Below are 20,121 nucleotides of genomic sequence, written 5' to 3' on the forward strand. Positions count from 1 at the left end.
CTCTCTTTCTTTCTCTCTCCTTCTTTCTTTCTTTCTCTCTTTCTTTCTTTCCCTCTTTCTCTCTTTCTCTCTTTCTCTCCTCCTCTTCCTCCTCTAGGGACCTGTTGCGTATAGGAGTGACTCTAGCGGGACACCAGAAGAAGATTCTCTCTTCCATCCAGACCCTTAGAGTTCTCAAAACTCCTCCCACACTCAGATACTGACCAATCACCTATTACAGCCTCCTGGAAGCTCCCCCCACCCTTCCATACTGGCCAATCACACCAAAGCCCTTCAACAAGCCACCAGCCAACCACGTACCAGTTGTGACGATGTCACTACGCCAACGGTGTCCCAAGCCAATCATTGTACTCGGTTCCACTGTGATGACACAATAGATGTGTGTGTACTCTTCAACCAATCAGGCAGACGGAGAGAGAGACAGACATGAACTCTCTCCTGAGAGATTCCTTCAGTTTTACAATACTGCCTTGTTGGAGTCCACAGGAATACTGGACATTAACTTGGTTTTATAATACTGCCTTGTTGGAGTCCACAGGAATACTGGACATTAACTTGGTTTTATAATACTGCCTTGTTGGAGTCCACAGGAATACTGGACATGAACTTGGTTTTATAATACTGCCTTGTTGGAGTCCACGGGAATACTCAACATTAACTTGGTTTTATAATACTGCCTTGTTGGAGTCCACGGGAATACTCAACATTAACTTGGTTTTATAATACTGCCTTGTTGGAGTCCACGGGAATACTCAACATTAACTTGGTTTTACAATACTGCCTTATTGGAGTCCACGGGAACACTCAACATTAACTTGGTTTTATAATACTGCCTTGTTGGAGTCCACGGGAATACTCAACATTAACTTGGTTTTATAATACTGCCTTGTTGGAGTCCACGGGAATACTCAACATTAACTTGTTTTTATAATACTGCCTTGTTGGAGTCCACGGGAATACTGGACATTAACTTGGTTTTACAATACTGCCTTGTTGGAGTCCACAGGAATACTCAACATTAACTTGGTTTTATAATACTGCCTTGTTGGAGTCCACAGGATTACTGGACATGAACTTGGTTTTATAATACTGCCTTGTTGGAGTCCACAGGAATACTGGACATTAACTTGGTTTTATAATACTGCCTTGTTGGAGTCCACGGGAATACTCAACATTAACTTGGTTTTATAATACTGCCTTGTTGGAGTCCACGGGAATACTCAACATTAACTTGGTTTTATAATACTGCCTTGTTGGAGTCCACGGGAATACTGGACATTAACTTGGTTTTATAATACTGCCTTGTTGGAGTCCACGGGAATACTGGACATTAACTTGGTTTTATAATACTGCCTTGTTGGAGTCCACGGGAATACTGGATATTAACTTGGTTTTACAATACTGCCTTGTTGGAGTCCACGGGAATACTCAACATTAACTTGGTTTTATAATACTGCCTTGTTGGAGTCCACAGGAATACTGGACATTAACTTGGTTTTATAATACTGCCTTGTTGGAGTCCATGGGAATACTGGACATGAACTTGGTTTTACAATACTGCCTTGTTGGAGTCCACGGGAATACTCAACATTAACTTGGTTTTATAATACTGCCTTGTTGGAGTCCACAGGAATACTGGACATTAACTTGGTTTTATAATACTGCCTTGTTGGAGTCCACAGGATTACTGGACATGAACTTGGTTTTATAATACTGCCTTGTTGGAGTCCACAGGAATACTGGACATTAACTTGGTTTTATAATACTGCCTTGTTGGAGTCCACGGGAATACTGGACATTAACTTGGTTTTATAATACTGCCTTGTTGGAGTCCACGGGAATACTGGACATTAACTTGGTTTTACAATACTGCCTTATTGGAGTCCACGGGAATACTCAACATTAACTTGGTTTTACAGTACTGCCTTGTTGGAATACTCGACATTAACTTGGTTTTATAATACTGCCTTGTTGGAGTTCACGGGAATACTGGACATTAACTTGGTTTTATAATACTGCCTTGTTGGAGTCCACAGGAATACTGGACATTAACTTGGTTTTATAATACTGCCTTGTTGGAGTCCACGGGAATACTCAACATTAACTTGGTTTTATAATACTGCCTTGTTGGAGTCCACGGGAATACTCAACATTAACTTGGTTTTATAATACTGCCTTGTTGGAGTCCACGGGAATACTGGACATTAACTTGGTTTTATAATACTGCCTTGTTGGAGTCCACGGGAATACTGGACATTAACTTGGTTTTATAATACTGCCTTGTTGGAGTCCACGGGAATACTGGACATTAACTTGGTTTTACAATACTGCCTTGTTGGAGTCCACGGGAATACTCAACATTAACTTGGTTTTATAATACTGCCTTGTTGGAGTCCACAGGAATACTGGACATTAACTTGGTTTTATAATACTGCCTTGTTGGAGTCCATGGGAATACTGGACATGAACTTGGTTTTACAATACTGCCTTGTTGGAGTCCACGGGAATACTCAACATTAACTTGGTTTTATAATACTGCCTTGTTGGAGTCCATGGGAATACTGGACATGAACTTGGTTTTACAATACTGCCTTGTTGGAGTCCACGGGAATACTCAACATTAACTTGGTTTTATAATACTGCCTTGTTGGAGTCCACAGGAATACTGGACATTAACTTGGTTTTATAATACTGCCTTGTTGGAGTCCATGGGAATACTGGACATGAACTTGGTTTTACAATACTGCCTTGTTGGAGTCCACGGGAATACTCAACATTAACTTGGTTTTATAATACTGCCTTGTTGGAGTCCATGGGAATACTGGACATGAACTTGGTTTTACAATACTGCCTTGTTGGAGTCCACGGGAATACTGGACATGAACTTGGTTTTACAATACTGCCTTGTTGGAGTCCACAGGAATACTGGACATTAACTTGGTTTTATAATACTGCCTTGTTGGAGTCCACAGGAATACTGGACATGAACTTGGTTTTACAATACTGCCTTGTTGGAGTCCATGGGAATACTGGACATGAACTTGGTTTTACAATACTGCCTTGTTGGAGTCCACGGGAATACTGGACATGAACTTGGTTTTACAATACTGCCGGGATCCTCTGGGAATACCGTTGGAATACTGTGGAAGATTTCTCCCCTGGAACACTGTTTGGGATGAAGGATTTCGCCCAATCAGGTTTTCCCAGATATTCCCTCTGACTGAGGTGTGGTGCTGGACTTTGTAGACTGACTGCTTCTAGAGAGACTGCCTCTGATTTAAACCTGACTTCTAGAGAGACTGACTGATTTAAAACATGACTTCTAGAGAGACTGCCTCTGATTTCAAACATGACTTCTAGAGAGACTGACTGATTTAAAACCTGACTTCTAGAGAGACGGACTCTGATTTAAAACCTGACTTCTATAGAGACTGACTGATTTAAAACATGACTTCTTCTAGAGAGACTGACTATGATTTAAAACATGACTTCTAGAGAGACTGACTGATTTAAAACCTGACTTCTAGAGAGACGGACTCTGATTTAAAACCTGACTTCTAGAGAGACTGACTCTGATTTAAAACCTGACTTCTAGAGAGACTGACTCTGATTTAAAACCTGACTTCTAGAGAGACTGACTGATTTAAAACCTGACTGCTTCTAGATAGATTGCCTCTGATTTAAATCCTGACTTCTAGAGACTAACTCTGATTTAAAACCTGACTTCTAGAGAGACTGACTCTGATTTAAAACATGACTTCTAGAGAGACTGACTCTGATTTAAAACCTGACTTCTAGAGAGACTGACTCTGATTTAAAACCTGACTGCTTCTAGAGAGACTGACTCTGATTTAAAACCTGACTGCTTCTAGAGAGACTGACTCTGATTTAAAACCTGACTGCTTCTAGAGAGACTGACTCTGATTTAAAACCTGACTTCTAGAGAGACTGACTCTGATTTAAAACCTGACTGCTTCTAGAGAGATTGCCTCTGATTTAAAACCTGACTTCTAGAGACTGACTCTGATTTAAAACATGACTTCTAGAGAGACTGACTCTGATTTAAAACATGACTTCTAGAGAGACTGACTCTGATTTAAAACCTGACTGCTTCTAGAGAGACTGACTCTGATAACATGATCAGGTCTATATGAACTTCTTAGGAACGAGAGGGAGGGGATAAAACAAAGAGAGAGAGAGAGAGGGGGAGAGAGATAGAGAGAGGGTAAAACAGAGAGAGGGGTTGTAAAACACAGAGAGAGAGAGAGAGAGAGAGAGAGAGAGGGTAAAAGAAAGAGAGAGAGAGAGAGAGAGGGTAAAAGAGAGAGAGAGGATAAAACAGAAAGAGAGAGAGAGAAGGTAAAACAGAGAGAGAGATAGGAGGATGGAAGACTATAAAAGACTGATAAAGATGGACAATTCTCCTCTCCTCTATCATCTCTCCATCTATTTGTTCCTGGGTCAGTGTTTAAAGATACAATACTACCGCGGTCTAGTGAGACTGCTGCGCTGAGACTTTCAGAATGTCTGCTGCCATTTCATGACCTCTCCCAAGTCACAGAGGTACTGATGGACCCTAGAGTTGACCTCTGACCCGAGCCCATGTCTCCATGACCTATGGAACTATGGGACTTTAGTCCTGAGGCCTCTCCCGTTGCATTATGGGTGAGGTAGAATCCCAGGCCCTCACATTGAACTCTCTGTATTGAAGTTGTTTATTGTTTATTATTATGATGAATTCAGGATGTTTTGTAATAATTATAATTATTCTGTTACCTTTTCTAAGAAACAGTTATTAAATATGACTGATATATATTATTGTTATAGTATATATACAGTCGTACATATGACTGAGCGATGTCTATTTGAGAGAAGATTGATTGGGAGAGGGGCTTGTCTGTCTGTTGCTGTGACCAATCACAATAAAGATGACTTAAGCTGTCCCGCCCACTCTGTGTACTACGTCAGCTGTGTGTGTGTGTGTGTGTGTGTGTGTGTGTGTGTGTGTGTGTGTGTGTGTGTGTGTGTGTGTGTGTGTGTGTGTGTGTACTCCAACTGCTACCTCAACTGCTACTCCAACAGCTACTCAACTGCTACTCCAACTGCTACTCCAACTGCTACTCCAACTGCTACTCCAACTGCTACTCCAACTTCTACTCCAACTGCTACTCAACTGCTACTCCAACTGCTACTCCAACTGCTACTCAACTGCTACTCCACTGCTACTCCAACTGCTATTCCAACTGCTACTCCAACTGCTACTCAACTGCTACCCAACTGCTACTCAAACGCTACTCAACTGCTACTCCAACTGCTACTCCAACTGCTACTCCAACTGCTACTCAACTGCTACTCCAACTGCTACTCAACTGCTACCCAACTGCTACTCCAACTGCTACTCAACAGCTACTCAAACTGCTACTCAACTGCTACTCCAACTGCTACTCCAACTGCTACTCAACTGCTACTCAACTGCTACTCAACTGCTACTCCAACTGCTACTCAACTGCTACTCCAACTCCTACTCCAACTCCTACTCCAACTGCTACTTAACTGCTACTCAACTGCTACTCAACTGCTACTCCAACTGCTACTAAACTGCTACTCTAACTGCTACTCTTAACTGCTACTCCAACTGCTAATCAACTGCTACTCCAACTTCCGGGATGCCTACAAGGCCCTCCCCCACCCTCCCTTTGGCAAATCAGATCATGACTTCATTTTGCTCCTCCTTTCCTATAAGCAAGACTCAAACAGGAAATTCCCGTGCTAAGGACTATTCAACACTGGTCTGACCAATCGTAATCCACTCTTCAAGATTGTTTTGATCACGCGGACTGGGATTTGTTGCGGGTAGCCTCCGAGAATAACATTGACGAATACACTGGTACGGTGACTGAGTTTATCAGGAAGTGTATAGGAGATGTTGTACCCACTGTGACTATTAAAACCTTCCTTTACCAGAAACTGTGGATAGATGGCAGCATTCACACAAAACTGAAAGAGCAAACCACTGCATTTAACCATAGAAAGGTGACTGGTAATATGGCCGAATACAAACAGTGTAGTTATTCCCTCCGTAAGGCAAACAAGCAAAATGTCGGTATAGAGACAAAGTGGAGTCGCAATTCAACGGCTCAGACATGAGACCTAGTTAAATAAATAAATGTGGTCTACAGACAATCATGGACGACAAAGGGAAAACCACCCACGCCTTGCTTCCGGACAAGCTAAACACCTTCTTCGCCCGCTTTTAGATAACACAGTGCCACCAACGCAGCCCGCTACCAAGAACTGTGGGCTCTCCTTCTCCGTGGCCAATGTGAGTAAGACATTTAAGCGTGTTAACCCTCGCAAGGCTGCCGGACCAGACGGCATCCCAGAGCCGCGTCCTCAGAGCATGCGCAGACCAGTTGGCTGGTGTGTTTACGGACATATTCAATCTCTCTCTATCCCAGTCTGCTGTCCCCACTTGCTTCAAGAGGGCCACCATTGTTCCTGTACCCAAGAAAGCGAAGGTAACTGAGATAAATGACTATAAATGACTATAATGACTGTAGCACTCACTTCTGTCATCATGAAGTGCTTTGAGAGACTAGTCAAGGATCATATCACCTCCACCTACCTGACACCCTAGACCCACTCCAATTTGTTTACCGCCCCCAATAGATCACACAGACGACGCAATCTCAACCACACTGCACACTGCCCTAACCCATCTGGACAAGAGGAATACCATTGTAAGAATGCTGTTCATCGACTACAGCTCAGCATTTAACACCATAGTACCCTCCAAGCTCACCATTAAGCTGGAGGACCTGGGTCTCGACCCCGTCCTGTGCAACTGGGTTCTGAAGGGCCACTCCCAGGTGGTGAAGGTAGGAAGCAACACCTCCACTTCGCTGATCCTCAACAAGGGGGCACCACAAGGGTGCATGCTCAGCCCCCTCCAGTACTCCCTGTTCACCCATGACTGCATGCACGCCTCCAACTCAATCATCAAGTTTGCAGATGACAAACATGCATCTTGAGTTGTCATAATTATCATTTAAATAAATAAGTCTAAGGAATTGGGCAATAACCATGAGGGGATGTTTTTTCCTGTTGGAGTAAGTCTGATTACCAACAACGACGAGACGGCCTACAGGGAGGACGTGAGGGCTCTAGCGGAGTGGTGCCAGGGAAATAACCTCTCCTTCAGCGTCAACAAAATGAAGGAGCTGGTCAAAGTTGGGACCGAGAGACTGAAAAACAGCTTCTATCTCAAGGCCATCAGACTGTTAAATAGCCATCACTAGCCTGCCACCACCCGGTCACTCAACCCTGCACCTTAGAGGCTACTGCCCTATATACATAGACATTTTTTGGGCCTTCCTCTGACACGGCCTGGTGTAGAGGTCCTGGATGGCAGGCAACTTAGCCCCAGTGATGTACTGGGCCATACACATTACCCGCCTTGCGGTCGGTCGGAGGCCGGGCAGTTGCCGATGGTGCAGCTGTAGAACCTTTTGAGGATCTGAGGACCCATGCCAAATCTTTTTAGTTTCCTGAGGGGGAACAGGTGTTGTCATGCCCTCTTCACGACTGTCTTGGTGTGTTTGGACCATGTTAGTTTGTTGGTGATGTGGACACCAAGGAACTTGAGGCTCTCAACCTGCTCCACTGCAGCCCCGTCGATGAGAATGGGGGCGTGCTTGGACCATGTTTGTTTGTTGGTGACGTGGACACCAAGGAACTTGAAGCTCTCAGCCTGCTCCACTGCAGCCCCGTTGATGAGAATGGGGGCGTGGCTCGGTCCTCCTTTTCCCGTTGTCCACAATCATCTCCTTAGTCTTGGTTACGTTGAGGGAGAGGTTGTTATTCTGGCACCACACGGTCAGGTCTCTGACCTCCTCCCTATAGGCTGTCCCGTCGTTGTCAGTGGTCAGGCTGACACTGTTGTGTCGTCTGCAAACTTAATGATGGTGTTGGAGTTGTGTTTGGCCACGCAGTCATGGGTGAGCTGGGAGTACAAGAGGGGACTGAGCACGCACCCCTGAGGAAGTCCAGGATCCAGTTACAGAGGGAGGTGTTTAGTCCCAGGGTCCTTACCTTAATGATGAGCTATGAAGGAACTATGGTGTTGAACACTGAGCTGTAGTCAATGAACAGCATTCTCACACAGGGACTATGGTCAGTCTATCTTACAACAGATAAACTGTATTTAGTCTTCTAGGGCAACAAATTATCTGGGGTCATAACTTTATGCCCTGGGAGACTAAATACAGTTTATCTGGGGTCAAAACTTGTTGCCCTGGGAGACTAAACACAATTTATCTGGGGTCATAACTTGTTTCCCTGGGAGACTAAATATAGTTTATCTGGGGTCATGACTTGTTTCCCTGGGAGACTAAATACAGTTTACCTGGGGTCATAACTTGTTTCCCTGGGAGACTAAATACAGTTTATCTGGGGTCATAACTTGTTGCACTGGGAGACTAAATACAGTTTACCTGGGGTCATAACTTGTTGCCCTGGGAGACTAAATACAGTTTATCTGGGGTCATAACTTGTTGCGCTGCGAGACTAAACACATTTTATCTGGGGTCATAACTTGTTGCCCTGGGAGACTAAACACAGTTAATCTGGGGTCAAAACGTGTTTCCCTGGGAGTCTAAATACAGTTTATCTGGGGTCAAAACTTGTTGCCCTGGGAGACTAAATACAGTTTATCTGGGGTCATAACTTGTTGCCTTGGGAGACTAAATACAGTTTATCTGGGGTCATAACTTGTTGCCCTGGGAGACTAAATACAGTTTATCTGGGGTCATAACTTGTTGCCCTGGGAGACTAAATACAGTTTACCTGGGGCCATAACTTGTTTCCCTGGGAGACTAAATACAGTTTACCTGGGGTCATAACTTGTTGCCCTGGGAGACTAAATACAGTTTACCTGGGGTCATAACTTGTTGCCCTGGGAGACTAAATACAGTTTATCTGGGGTCATAACTTGTTGCGCTGCGAGACTAAACACATTTTATCTGGGGTCATAACTTGTTGCCCTGGGAGACTAAACACAGTTAATCTGGGGTCAAAACGTATTTCCCTGGGAGTCTAAATACAGTTTATCTGGGGTCATAACTTGTTGCCCTGGGAGACTAAATACAGTTTACCTGGGGCCATAACTTGTTTCCCTGGGAGATTAAATACAGTTTACCTGGGGTCATAACTTGTTGCCCTGGGAGACTAAATACAGTTTACCTGGGGTCATAACTTGTTGCCCTGGGTCTAGAAGACTAAACACAGTTAATCTGTGGTCATAACTTGTTGCCCTGGGAGATTAAATACAGTTTATCTGGGGTCATAACTTGTTGCCCTGGGAGACTAAATACAGTTCATCTGGGGTCATAACTTGTTGCCCTGGGAGACTAAATACAGTTTATCTGTGGTCATAACTTGTTTCCCTGGGAGACTAAATACAGTTTACCTGGGGTCATAACTTGTTGCCCTGGGTCTAGAAGACTAAACACAGTTAATCTGTGGTCATTACTTGTTTCCCTGGGAGACTAAATACAGTTTATCTGGGGTCATAACTTGTTGCCCTGGGAGACTAAACACAGTTTATCTGGGGTCATAACTTGTTTCCCTGGGAGACTAAATACAGTTTACCTGGGGTCATAACTTGTTGCCCTGGGAGACTAAATACAGTTTATCTGGGGTCATAACTTGTTGCGCTGCGAGACTAAACACATTTTATCTGGGGTCATAACTTGTTGCCCTGGGAGACTAAACACAGTTAATCTGGGGTCAAAACGTATTTCCCTGGGAGTCTAAATACAGTTTATCTGGGGTCAAAACTTGTTGCCCTGGGAGACTAAATACAGTTTATCTGGGGTCATAACTTGTTTCCCTGGGAGACTAAATACAGTTTACCTGGGGTCATAACTTGTTGCCCTGGGAGACTAAATACAGTTTACCTGGGGTCATAACTTGTTGCCCTGGGTCTAGAAGACTAAACACAGTTAATCTGTGGTCATAACTTGTTGCCCTGGGAGATTAACTACAGTTTATCTGGGGTCATAACTTGTTGCCCTGGGAGACTAAAGACAGTTCATCTGGGGTCATAACTTGTTGCCCTGGGAGACTAAATACAGTTTATCTGGGGTCAAACTTGTTTCCCTGGGAGACTAAATACAGTTAATCTGGGGTCATAACTTGTTGCCCTGGGAGACTAAATACAGTTTACCTGGGGTCATAACTTGTTTCCCTGGGAGACTAAATACAGTTTACCTGGGGTCATAACTTGTTGACCTGGGTCTAGAAGACTAAACACAGTTAATCTGTGGTCATAACTTGTTTCCCTGGGAGACTAAATACAGTTTATCTGGGGTCATAACTTGTTTCCCTGGGAGACTAAATACAGTTTATCTGGGGTCATAACTTGTTTCCCTGGGAGACTAAATACAGTTAATCTGGGGTCAAAACTTGTTGCCCTGGGAGACTAAATACAGTTTATCTGGGGTCATAACTTGTTTCCCTGGGAGACTAAATACAGTTTATCTGGGGTCATACCTTGTTGACCTGGGTCTAGAAGACTAAATACAGTTAATCTGTGGTCATAACTTGTTTCCCTGGGAGACTAAATACAGTTAATCTGGGGTCATAACTTGTTGCCCTGGGAGACTAAATACAGTTTATTTGTGGTCATAACTTGTTTCCTGGGAGACTAAATACAGTTTACCTGGGGTCATACCTTGTTTCCCTAGTTCTAGAAGACTAAACACAGTTAATCTGTGGTCATAACTTGTTTCCCTGGGAGACTAAATACAGTTAATCTGGGGTCATAACTTGTTGCCCCGGGAGACTAAATACAGTTTATCTGGGGTCATAACTTGTTTCCCTGGGAGACTAAATACAGTTTATCTGGGGTCATAACTTGTTTCCCTGGGAGACTAAATACAGTTAATCTGGGGTCAAAACTTGTTTCCCTAGTTCTAGAAGACTAAACACAGTTAATCTCTGGTCATAACTTGTTTCCCTGGGAGACTAAATACAGTTTATCTGGGGGTCATAACTTGTTGCCCTGGGAGACTAAATACAGTTTATTTGTGGTCATAACTTGTTTCCCTGGGAGACTACAGTGCCTTGCGAAAGTATTCGGCCCCCTTGAACTTTGCGACCTTTTGCCACATTTCAGGCTTCAAACATAAAGATATAAAACTGTATTTGTCTATGAAGAATCAACAACAAGTGGGACACAATCATGAAGTGGAACGACATTTATTGGATATTTCAAATTTTTTTAACAAATCAAAAACAGAAAAATTGGGCGTGCAAAATTATTCAGCCCCCTTAAGTTAATACTTTGTAGCGCCACCTTTTGCTGCGATTACAGCTGTAAGTCGCTTGGGGTATGTCTCTATCAGTTTTGCACATCGAGAGACTGAATTTTTTTCCCATTCCTCCTTGCAAAACAGCTCGAGCTCAGTGAGGTTGGATGGAGAGCATTTGTGAACAGCAGTTTTCAGTTCTTTCCACAGATTCTCGATTCGATTCAGGTCTGGACTTTGACTTGGCCATTCTAACACCTGGGTATGTTTATTTTTGAACCATTCCATTGTAGATTTTGCTTTATTTTTTGGATCATTGTCTTGTTGGAAGACACATCTCCGTCCCAGTCTCAGGTCTTTTGCAGACTCCATCAGGTTTTCTTCCAGAATGGTCCTGTATTTGGCTCCATCCATCTTCCCATCAATTTTAACCATCTTCCCTGTCCCTGCTGAAGAAAAGCAGGCCCAAACCATGATGCTGCCACCACCATGTTTGTCAGTGGGGATGGTGTGTTCAGGGTGATGAGCTGTGTTGCTTTTACGCCAAACATAACATTTTGCATTGTTGCCAAAAAGTTCAATTTTGGTTTCATCTGACCAGAGCACCTTCTTCCACATGTTTGGTGTGTCTCCCAGGTGGCTTGTGGCAAACTTTAAACAACACTTTTTATGGATATCTTTAAGAAATGGCTTTCTTCTTGCCACTCTTCCATAAAGGCCAGATTTGTGCAATATACGACTGATTGTTGTCCTATGGACAGAGTCTCCCACCTCAGCTGTAGATCTCTGCAGTTCATCCAGAGTGATCATGGGCCTCTTGGCTGCATCTCTGATCAGTCTTCTCCTTGTATGAGCTGAAAGTTTAGAGGGACGGCCAGATCTTGGTAGATTTGCAGTGGTCTGATACTCCTTCCATTTAAATATTATCGCTTGCACAGTGCTCCTTGGGATGTTTAAAGCTTGGGAAATCTTTTTGTATCCAAATCCGGCTTTATACTTCTTCACAACAGTATCTCGGACCTGCCTGGTGTGTTCCTTGTTCTTCATGATGCTCTCTGCGCTTTTAACGGACCTTTGAGACTATCACAGTGCAGGTGCATTTATACGGAGACTTGATTACACACAGGTGGATTGTATTTATCATCATTAGTCATTTAGGTCAACATTGGATCATTCAGAGATCCTCACTGAACTTCTGGAGAGAGTTTGCTGCACTGAAAGTAAAGGGGCTGAATAATTTTGCACGCCCAATTTGTCAGTTTTTGATTTGTTAAAAAAGTTTGAAATATCCAATAAATGTCGTTCCACTTCATGATTGTGTCCCACTTGTTGTTGATTCTTCACAGAAAAATACAGTTTTATATCTTTATGTTTGAATCCTGAAATGTGGCAAAAGGTCGCAAAGTTCAAGGGGGCCGAATACTTTCGCAAGGCACTGTAAATACAGTTTACCTGGGGTAATAACTTGTTGACCTGGGTCTAGAAGACTAAACACAGTTAATCTGTGGTCATAACTTGTTTCCCTGGGAGACTAAATACAGTTTATTTGTGGTCATAACTTGTTTCCCTGGGAGACTAACTACAGTTTACCTGGGGTCATAACTTGTTGACCTGGGTCTAGAAGACTAAATACAGTTAATCTGTGGTCATAACTTGTTTCCCTGGGAGACTAAATACAGTTTATCTTGGGTCATAACTTGTTGCCCTGGGCGACTAAATACAGTTTATCTGGGGTCATAACTTGTTGCCCTGGGCGACTAAATACAGTTTATCTGGGGTCATAACTTGTTGCCCTGGGAGACTAAATACAGTTTATCTGGGGTCAAAACGTGTTTCCCTAGTTCTAGAAGACTAAATACAGTTTATCTGGGGTCAATACTTGTTTCTCTGGGAGACTAAATACAGTTTATCTGGGGTCAATACTTGTTTCTCTGGGAGACTAAATACAGTTTATCCTTGGTCAAAACTTGTTTCCCTGGAAGACTAAATACAGTTTATCCTTGGTCAAAACTTGTTTCCCTGGGAGACTAAATACAGTTTATCTGGGGTCAAAACTTGTTGCCCTGGGAGACTAAACACAGTTAATCTGTGGTCATAACTTGTTTCCCTGGGAGACTAAATACAGTTTACCTGGGGTCATAACTTGTTGCCCTGGGAGACTAAATACAGTTAATCTGGGGTCAATACTTGTTTCTCTGGGAGACTAAATACAGTTTTTCTGGGGTCAATACTTGTTTCTCTGGGAGACTAAATACAGTTTATCCTTGGTCAAAACTTGTTTCCCTGGGAGACTAAATACAGTTTACCTGGGGTCATAACTTGTTGCCCTGGGAGACTAAATACAGTTTACCTGGGGTCATAACTTGTTGCCCTGGGTCTAGAAGACTAAACACAGTTAATCTGTGGTCATAACTTGTTGCCCTGGGAGATTAACTACAGTTTATCTGGGGTCATAACTTGTTGCCCTGGGAGACTAAAGACAGTTCATCTGGGGTCATAACTTGTTGCCCTGGGAGACTAAATACAGTTTATCTGGGGTCAAACTTGTTTCCCTGGGAGACTAAATACAGTTAATCTGGGGTCATAACTTGTTGCCCTGGGAGACTAAATACAGTTTACCTGGGGTCATAACTTGTTTCCCTGGGAGACTAAATACAGTTTACCTGGGGTCATAACTTGTTGACCTGGGTCTAGAAGACTAAACACAGTTAATCTGTGGTCATAACTTGTTTCCCTGGGAGACTAAATACAGTTTATCTGGGGTCATAACTTGTTTCCCTGGGAGACTAAATACAGTTTATCTGGGGTCATAACTTGTTTCCCTGGGAGACTAAATACAGTTAATCTGGGGTCAAAACTTGTTGCCCTGGGAGACTAAATACAGTTTATCTGGGGTCATAACTTGTTTCCCTGGGAGACTAAATACAGTTTATCTGGGGTCATACCTTGTTGACCTGGGTCTAGAAGACTAAATACAGTTAATCTGTGGTCATAACTTGTTTCCCTGGGAGACTAAATACAGTTAATCTGGGGTCATAACTTGTTGCCCTGGGAGACTAAATACAGTTTATTTGTGGTCATAACTTGTTTCCTGGGAGACTAAATACAGTTTACCTGGGGTCATACCTTGTTTCCCTAGTTCTAGAAGACTAAACACAGTTAATCTGTGGTCATAACTTGTTTCCCTGGGAGACTAAATACAGTTAATCTGGGGTCATAACTTGTTGCCCCGGGAGACTAAATACAGTTTATCTGGGGTCATAACTTGTTTCCCTGGGAGACTAAATACAGTTTATCTGGGGTCATAACTTGTTTCCCTGGGAGACTAAATACAGTTAATCTGGGGTCAAAACTTGTTTCCCTAGTTCTAGAAGACTAAACACAGTTAATCTGTGGTCATAACTTGTTTCCCTGGGAGACTAAATACAGTTTATCTGGGGGTCATAACTTGTTGCCCTGGGAGACTAAATACAGTTTATTTGTGGTCATAACTTGTTTCCCTGGGAGACTACAGTGCCTTGCGAAAGTATTCGGCCCCCTTGAACTTTGCGACCTTTTGCCACATTTCAGGCTTCAAACATAAAGATATAAAACTGTATTTGTCTATGAAGAATCAACAACAAGTGGGACACAATCATGAAGTGGAACGACATTTATTGGATATTTCAAATTTTTTTAACAAATCAAAAACAGAAAAATTGGGCGTGCAAAATTATTCAGCCCCCTTAAGTTAATACTTTGTAGCGCCACCTTTTGCTGCGATTACAGCTGTAAGTCGCTTGGGGTATGTCTCTATCAGTTTTGCACATCGAGAGACTGAATTTTTTTCCCATTCCTCCTTGCAAAACAGCTCGAGCTCAGTGAGGTTGGATGGAGAGCATTTGTGAACAGCAGTTTTCAGTTCTTTCCACAGATTCTCGATTCGATTCAGGTCTGGACTTTGACTTGGCCATTCTAACACCTGGGTATGTTTATTTTTGAACCATTCCATTGTAGATTTTGCTTTATTTTTTGGATCATTGTCTTGTTGGAAGACACATCTCCGTCCCAGTCTCAGGTCTTTTGCAGACTCCATCAGGTTTTCTTCCAGAATGGTCCTGTATTTGGCTCCATCCATCTTCCCATCAATTTTAACCATCTTCCCTGTCCCTGCTGAAGAAAAGCAGGCCCAAACCATGATGCTGCCACCACCATGTTTGTCAGTGGGGATGGTGTGTTCAGGGTGATGAGCTGTGTTGCTTTTACGCCAAACATAACATTTTGCATTGTTGCCAAAAAGTTCAATTTTGGTTTCATCTGACCAGAGCACCTTCTTCCACATGTTTGGTGTGTCTCCCAGGTGGCTTGTGGCAAACTTTAAACAACACTTTTTATGGATATCTTTAAGAAATGGCTTTCTTCTTGCCACTCTTCCATAAAGGCCAGATTTGTGCAATATACGACTGATTGTTGTCCTATGGACAGAGTCTCCCACCTCAGCTGTAGATCTCTGCAGTTCATCCAGAGTGATCATGGGCCTCTTGGCTGCATCTCTGATCAGTCTTCTCCTTGTATGAGCTGAAAGTTTAGAGGGACGGCCAGATCTTGGTAGATTTGCAGTGGTCTGATACTCCTTCCATTTAAATATTATCGCTTGCACAGTGCTCCTTGGGATGTTTAAAGCTTGGGAAATCTTTTTGTATCCAAATCCGGCTTTATACTTCTTCACAACAGTATCTCGGACCTGCCTGGTGTGTTCCTTGTTCTTCATGATGCTCTCTGCGCTTTTAACGGACCTTTGAGACTATCACAGTGCAGGTGCATTTATACGGAGACTTGATTACACACAGGTGGATTGTATTTATCATCATTAGTCATTTAGGTCAACATTGGATCATTCAGAGATCCTCACTGAACTTCTGGAGAGAGTTTGCTGCACTGAAAGTAAAGGGGCTGAATAATTTTGCACGCCCAATTTGTCAGTTTTTGATTTGTTAAAAAAGTTTGAAATATCCAATAAATGTCGTTCCACTTCATGATTGTGTCCCACTTGTTGTTGATTCTTCACAGAAAAATACAGTTTTATATCTTTATGTTTGAATCCTGAAATGTGGCAAAAGGTCGCAAAGTTCAAGGGGGCCGAATACTTTCGCAAGGCACTGTAAATACAGTTTACCTGGGGTAATAACTTGTTGACCTGGGTCTAGAAGACTAAACACAGTTAATCTGTGGTCATAACTTGTTTCCCTGGGAGACTAAATACAGTTTATTTGTGGTCATAACTTGTTTCCCTGGGAGACTAACTACAGTTTACCTGGGGTCATAACTTGTTGACCTGGGTCTAGAAGACTAAATACAGTTAATCTGTGGTCATAACTTGTTTCCCTGGGAGACTAAATACAGTTTATCTTGGGTCATAACTTGTTGCCCTGGGCGACTAAATACAGTTTATCTGGGGTCATAACTTGTTGCCCTGGGCGACTAAATACAGTTTATCTGGGGTCATAACTTGTTGCCCTGGGAGACTAAATACAGTTTATCTGGGGTCAAAACGTGTTTCCCTAGTTCTAGAAGACTAAATACAGTTTATCTGGGGTCAATACTTGTTTCTCTGGGAGACTAAATACAGTTTATCTGGGGTCAATACTTGTTTCTCTGGGAGACTAAATACAGTTTATCCTTGGTCAAAACTTGTTTCCCTGGGAGACTAAATACAGTTTATCCTTGGTCAAAACTTGTTTCCCTGGGAGACTAAATACAGTTTATCTGGGGTCAAAACTTGTTGCCCTGGGAGACTAAACACAGTTAATCTGTGGTCATAACTTGTTTCCCTGGGAGACTAAATACAGTTTACCTGGGGTCATAACTTGTTGCCCTGGGAGACTAAATACAGTTAATCTGGGGTCAATACTTGTTTCTCTGGGAGACTAAATACAGTTTTTCTGGGGTCAATACTTGTTTCTCTGGGAGACTAAATACAGTTTATCCTTGGTCAAAACTTGTTTCCCTGGGAGACTAAATACAGTTTACCTGGGGTCATAACTTGTTGCCGTGGGAGACTAAATACAGTTTATCTGGGGTCATAACTTGTTGCCCTGGGAGACTATATACAGTTTATCTGGGGTCATAACTTGTTTCCCTGGGAGACTAAACACAGTTTATCTGGGGTCATAACTTGTTTCCCTGGGAGACTAAATAAAGCGATGCTCACCAGGATAATGTCATAAATCGCTAGAATTATTTAATGAATAATCTAGTTAACAACGCTAAAGTTTTCTTTGTCATTTCTGCAGAGCAACAAGGTAAATGTTTTATCCGGGTACAATTTCCAAAAAGACATCCGTTTGTCCTTTTTTAAGGAAATAAAAAGCAGTGAAAACGATCAAACATGTTTCTGATAAGTTTTCAGTTGGTCTACTGGGCTACAGGTTGTAATACAACAATAGAGTCGTCTGGGATTGATTTGAAACCTGAACCGCTTCTTGGAGATAAGCTCTCCTGCTTTTGAAGAAACCCGTTCACTGGGCCCCGAGGTAGCTGTTATGGACAGGTAATTAACTGCTAGACCGAGTATAAGGGGAAATCTTTTGTCCTCGTTATGCTAGTATAGCAGAGGGAAACTCAGCCAAGAACAGTTTGAGCTCCGTCAGGAAATCCTGGTTTGGGTTATGTTGGGAGAACAAAATGAAATATGACACAAAAGTAATTGCAATACATAGGCTAGTTAGAATAGTTCTGAATCATCAAAACAGAAATGAGCAACTAAAGTAGCAATCTGAAATGTTAGATGCCGTGTAAGGAGTTGTTTATAACCCTCGTCAAATTCTTGCCACACATCATCGGTTTCCAACGAAGCCCCTGTCACTGTCGGCTAAATCTGTGCTGCTCCCTGATCCGGTGGGAAGCATCGGCAGAGAGGAATTTGACAGCCTCATCTGCATGTGTTAGCGAGCCAAACCTAGGGTCTAAAACTGTTGCTTTGGACAAGAACCTGAATTACAAAAGAATGGTGTAAACTATCTTTCACAACCATCATGATGATAGCTGCTGGAATAGTAAACCATGTGGTCTTTCAAAAATCTGTATTATTTGTCTGTTTCTATTGAGCAACATTGTATCATTATAGGACCGGCCAATACAACATTGTATCATTATAGGACCGGCCAATACAACATTGTATCATTATAGGACCGGCCAATACAACATTGTATCATTCTAGGACCGGCCAATACAACATTGTATCATTATAGGACCGGCCAATACAACATTGTATCATTATAGGGTCGGCCAATACAACATTGTATCATTCTAGGACGGGCCAATGCAACATTGTATCATTATAGAACCGGCCAATACAACATTGTATCATTCTAGGACGGGCCAATGCAACATTGTATCATTATAGGACCGGCCAATACAACATTGTATCATTATAGGACCGGCCAATACAACATTGTATCATTATAGGACCGGCCAATACAACATTGTATCATTCTAGGACCGGCCAATACAACATTGTATCATTATAGGACCGGCCAATACAACATTGTATCATTATAGGGTCGGCCAATACAACATTGTATCATTCTAGGACGGGCCAATGCAACATTGTATCATTATAGAACCGGCCAATACAACATTGTATCATTCTAGGACCGGCCAATACAACATTGTATCATTATAGAACCGGCCAATACAACATTGTATCATTCTAGAACCGGCCAATACAACATTGTATCATTATAGGGTCGGCCAATACAACATTGTATCATTCTAGGACGGGCCAATGCAACATTGTATCATTATAGAACCGGCCAATACAACATTGTATCATTCTAGGACCGGCCAATACAACATTGTATCATTATAGAACCGGCCAATACAACATTGTATCATTATAGGACCGGCCAATACAACATTGTATTATTCTAGGACCGGCCAATACAACATTGTATCATTATAGGACCGGCCAATACAACATTGTATCATTATAGGGTCGGCCAATACAACATTGTATCATTCTAGGACGGGCCAATGCAACATTGTATCATTATAGAACCGGCCAATACAACATTGTATCATTCTAGGACCGGCCAATACAACATTGTATCATTATAGAACCGGCCAATACAACATTGTATCATTCTAGAACCGGCCAATACAACATTGTATCATTATAGGGTCGGCCAATACAACATTGTATCATTCTAGGACGGGCCAATGCAACATTGTATCATTATAGAACCGGCCAATACAACATTGTATCATTCTAGGACCGGCCAATACAACATTGTATCATTATAGAACCGGCCAATACAACATTGTATTATTCTAGGACCGGCCAATACAACATTGTATCATTATAGGGTCGGCCAATACAACATTGTATCATTATAGAACCGGCCAATACAACATTGTATTATTCTAGGACCGGCCAATACAACATTGTATCATTATAGGGTCGGCCAATACAACATTGTATCATTATAGAACCGGCCAATACAACATTGTATCATTCTAGGACCGGCCAATACAACATTGTATCATTATAGGGTCGGCCAATACAACATTGTATCATTATAGAACCGGCCAATACAACATTGTATCATTATAGGGTCGGCCAATACAACATTGTATCATTATAGGGTCGGCCAATACAACATTGTATCATTCTAGAACCGGCCAATACAACATTGTATCATTATAGGACCGGCCAATACAACATTGTATCATTCTAGAACCGGCCAATACAACATTGTATCATTCTAGAACCGGCCAATACAACATTGTATCATTATAGGGTCGGCCAATACAACATTGTATCATTCTAGAA

At 42.3% G+C, this 20,121-nt stretch overlaps 1 protein-coding gene across 1 annotated transcript in view; it reads left to right on the forward strand.

Moving 5' to 3' along the window:
- Positions 1 to 4,948, forward strand: part of LOC110518852 (ephrin type-B receptor 4b) — a 61,808-nt gene extending 56,860 nt beyond the window's left edge. The window contains 1 exon segment of the mRNA XM_036987008.1: positions 98 to 4,948. Coding sequence (XP_036842903.1) covers positions 98 to 203 — 106 coding nt within the window. The 3' untranslated portion in view covers positions 204 to 4,948.
- The last annotated feature ends 15,173 nt before the right edge of the window (positions 4,949 to 20,121 follow it).

Source organism: Oncorhynchus mykiss, chromosome 9, assembly GCF_013265735.2.
Source record: "Oncorhynchus mykiss isolate Arlee chromosome 9, USDA_OmykA_1.1, whole genome shotgun sequence".
Classification (NCBI taxonomy): domain Eukaryota; kingdom Metazoa; phylum Chordata; class Actinopteri; order Salmoniformes; family Salmonidae; genus Oncorhynchus; species Oncorhynchus mykiss.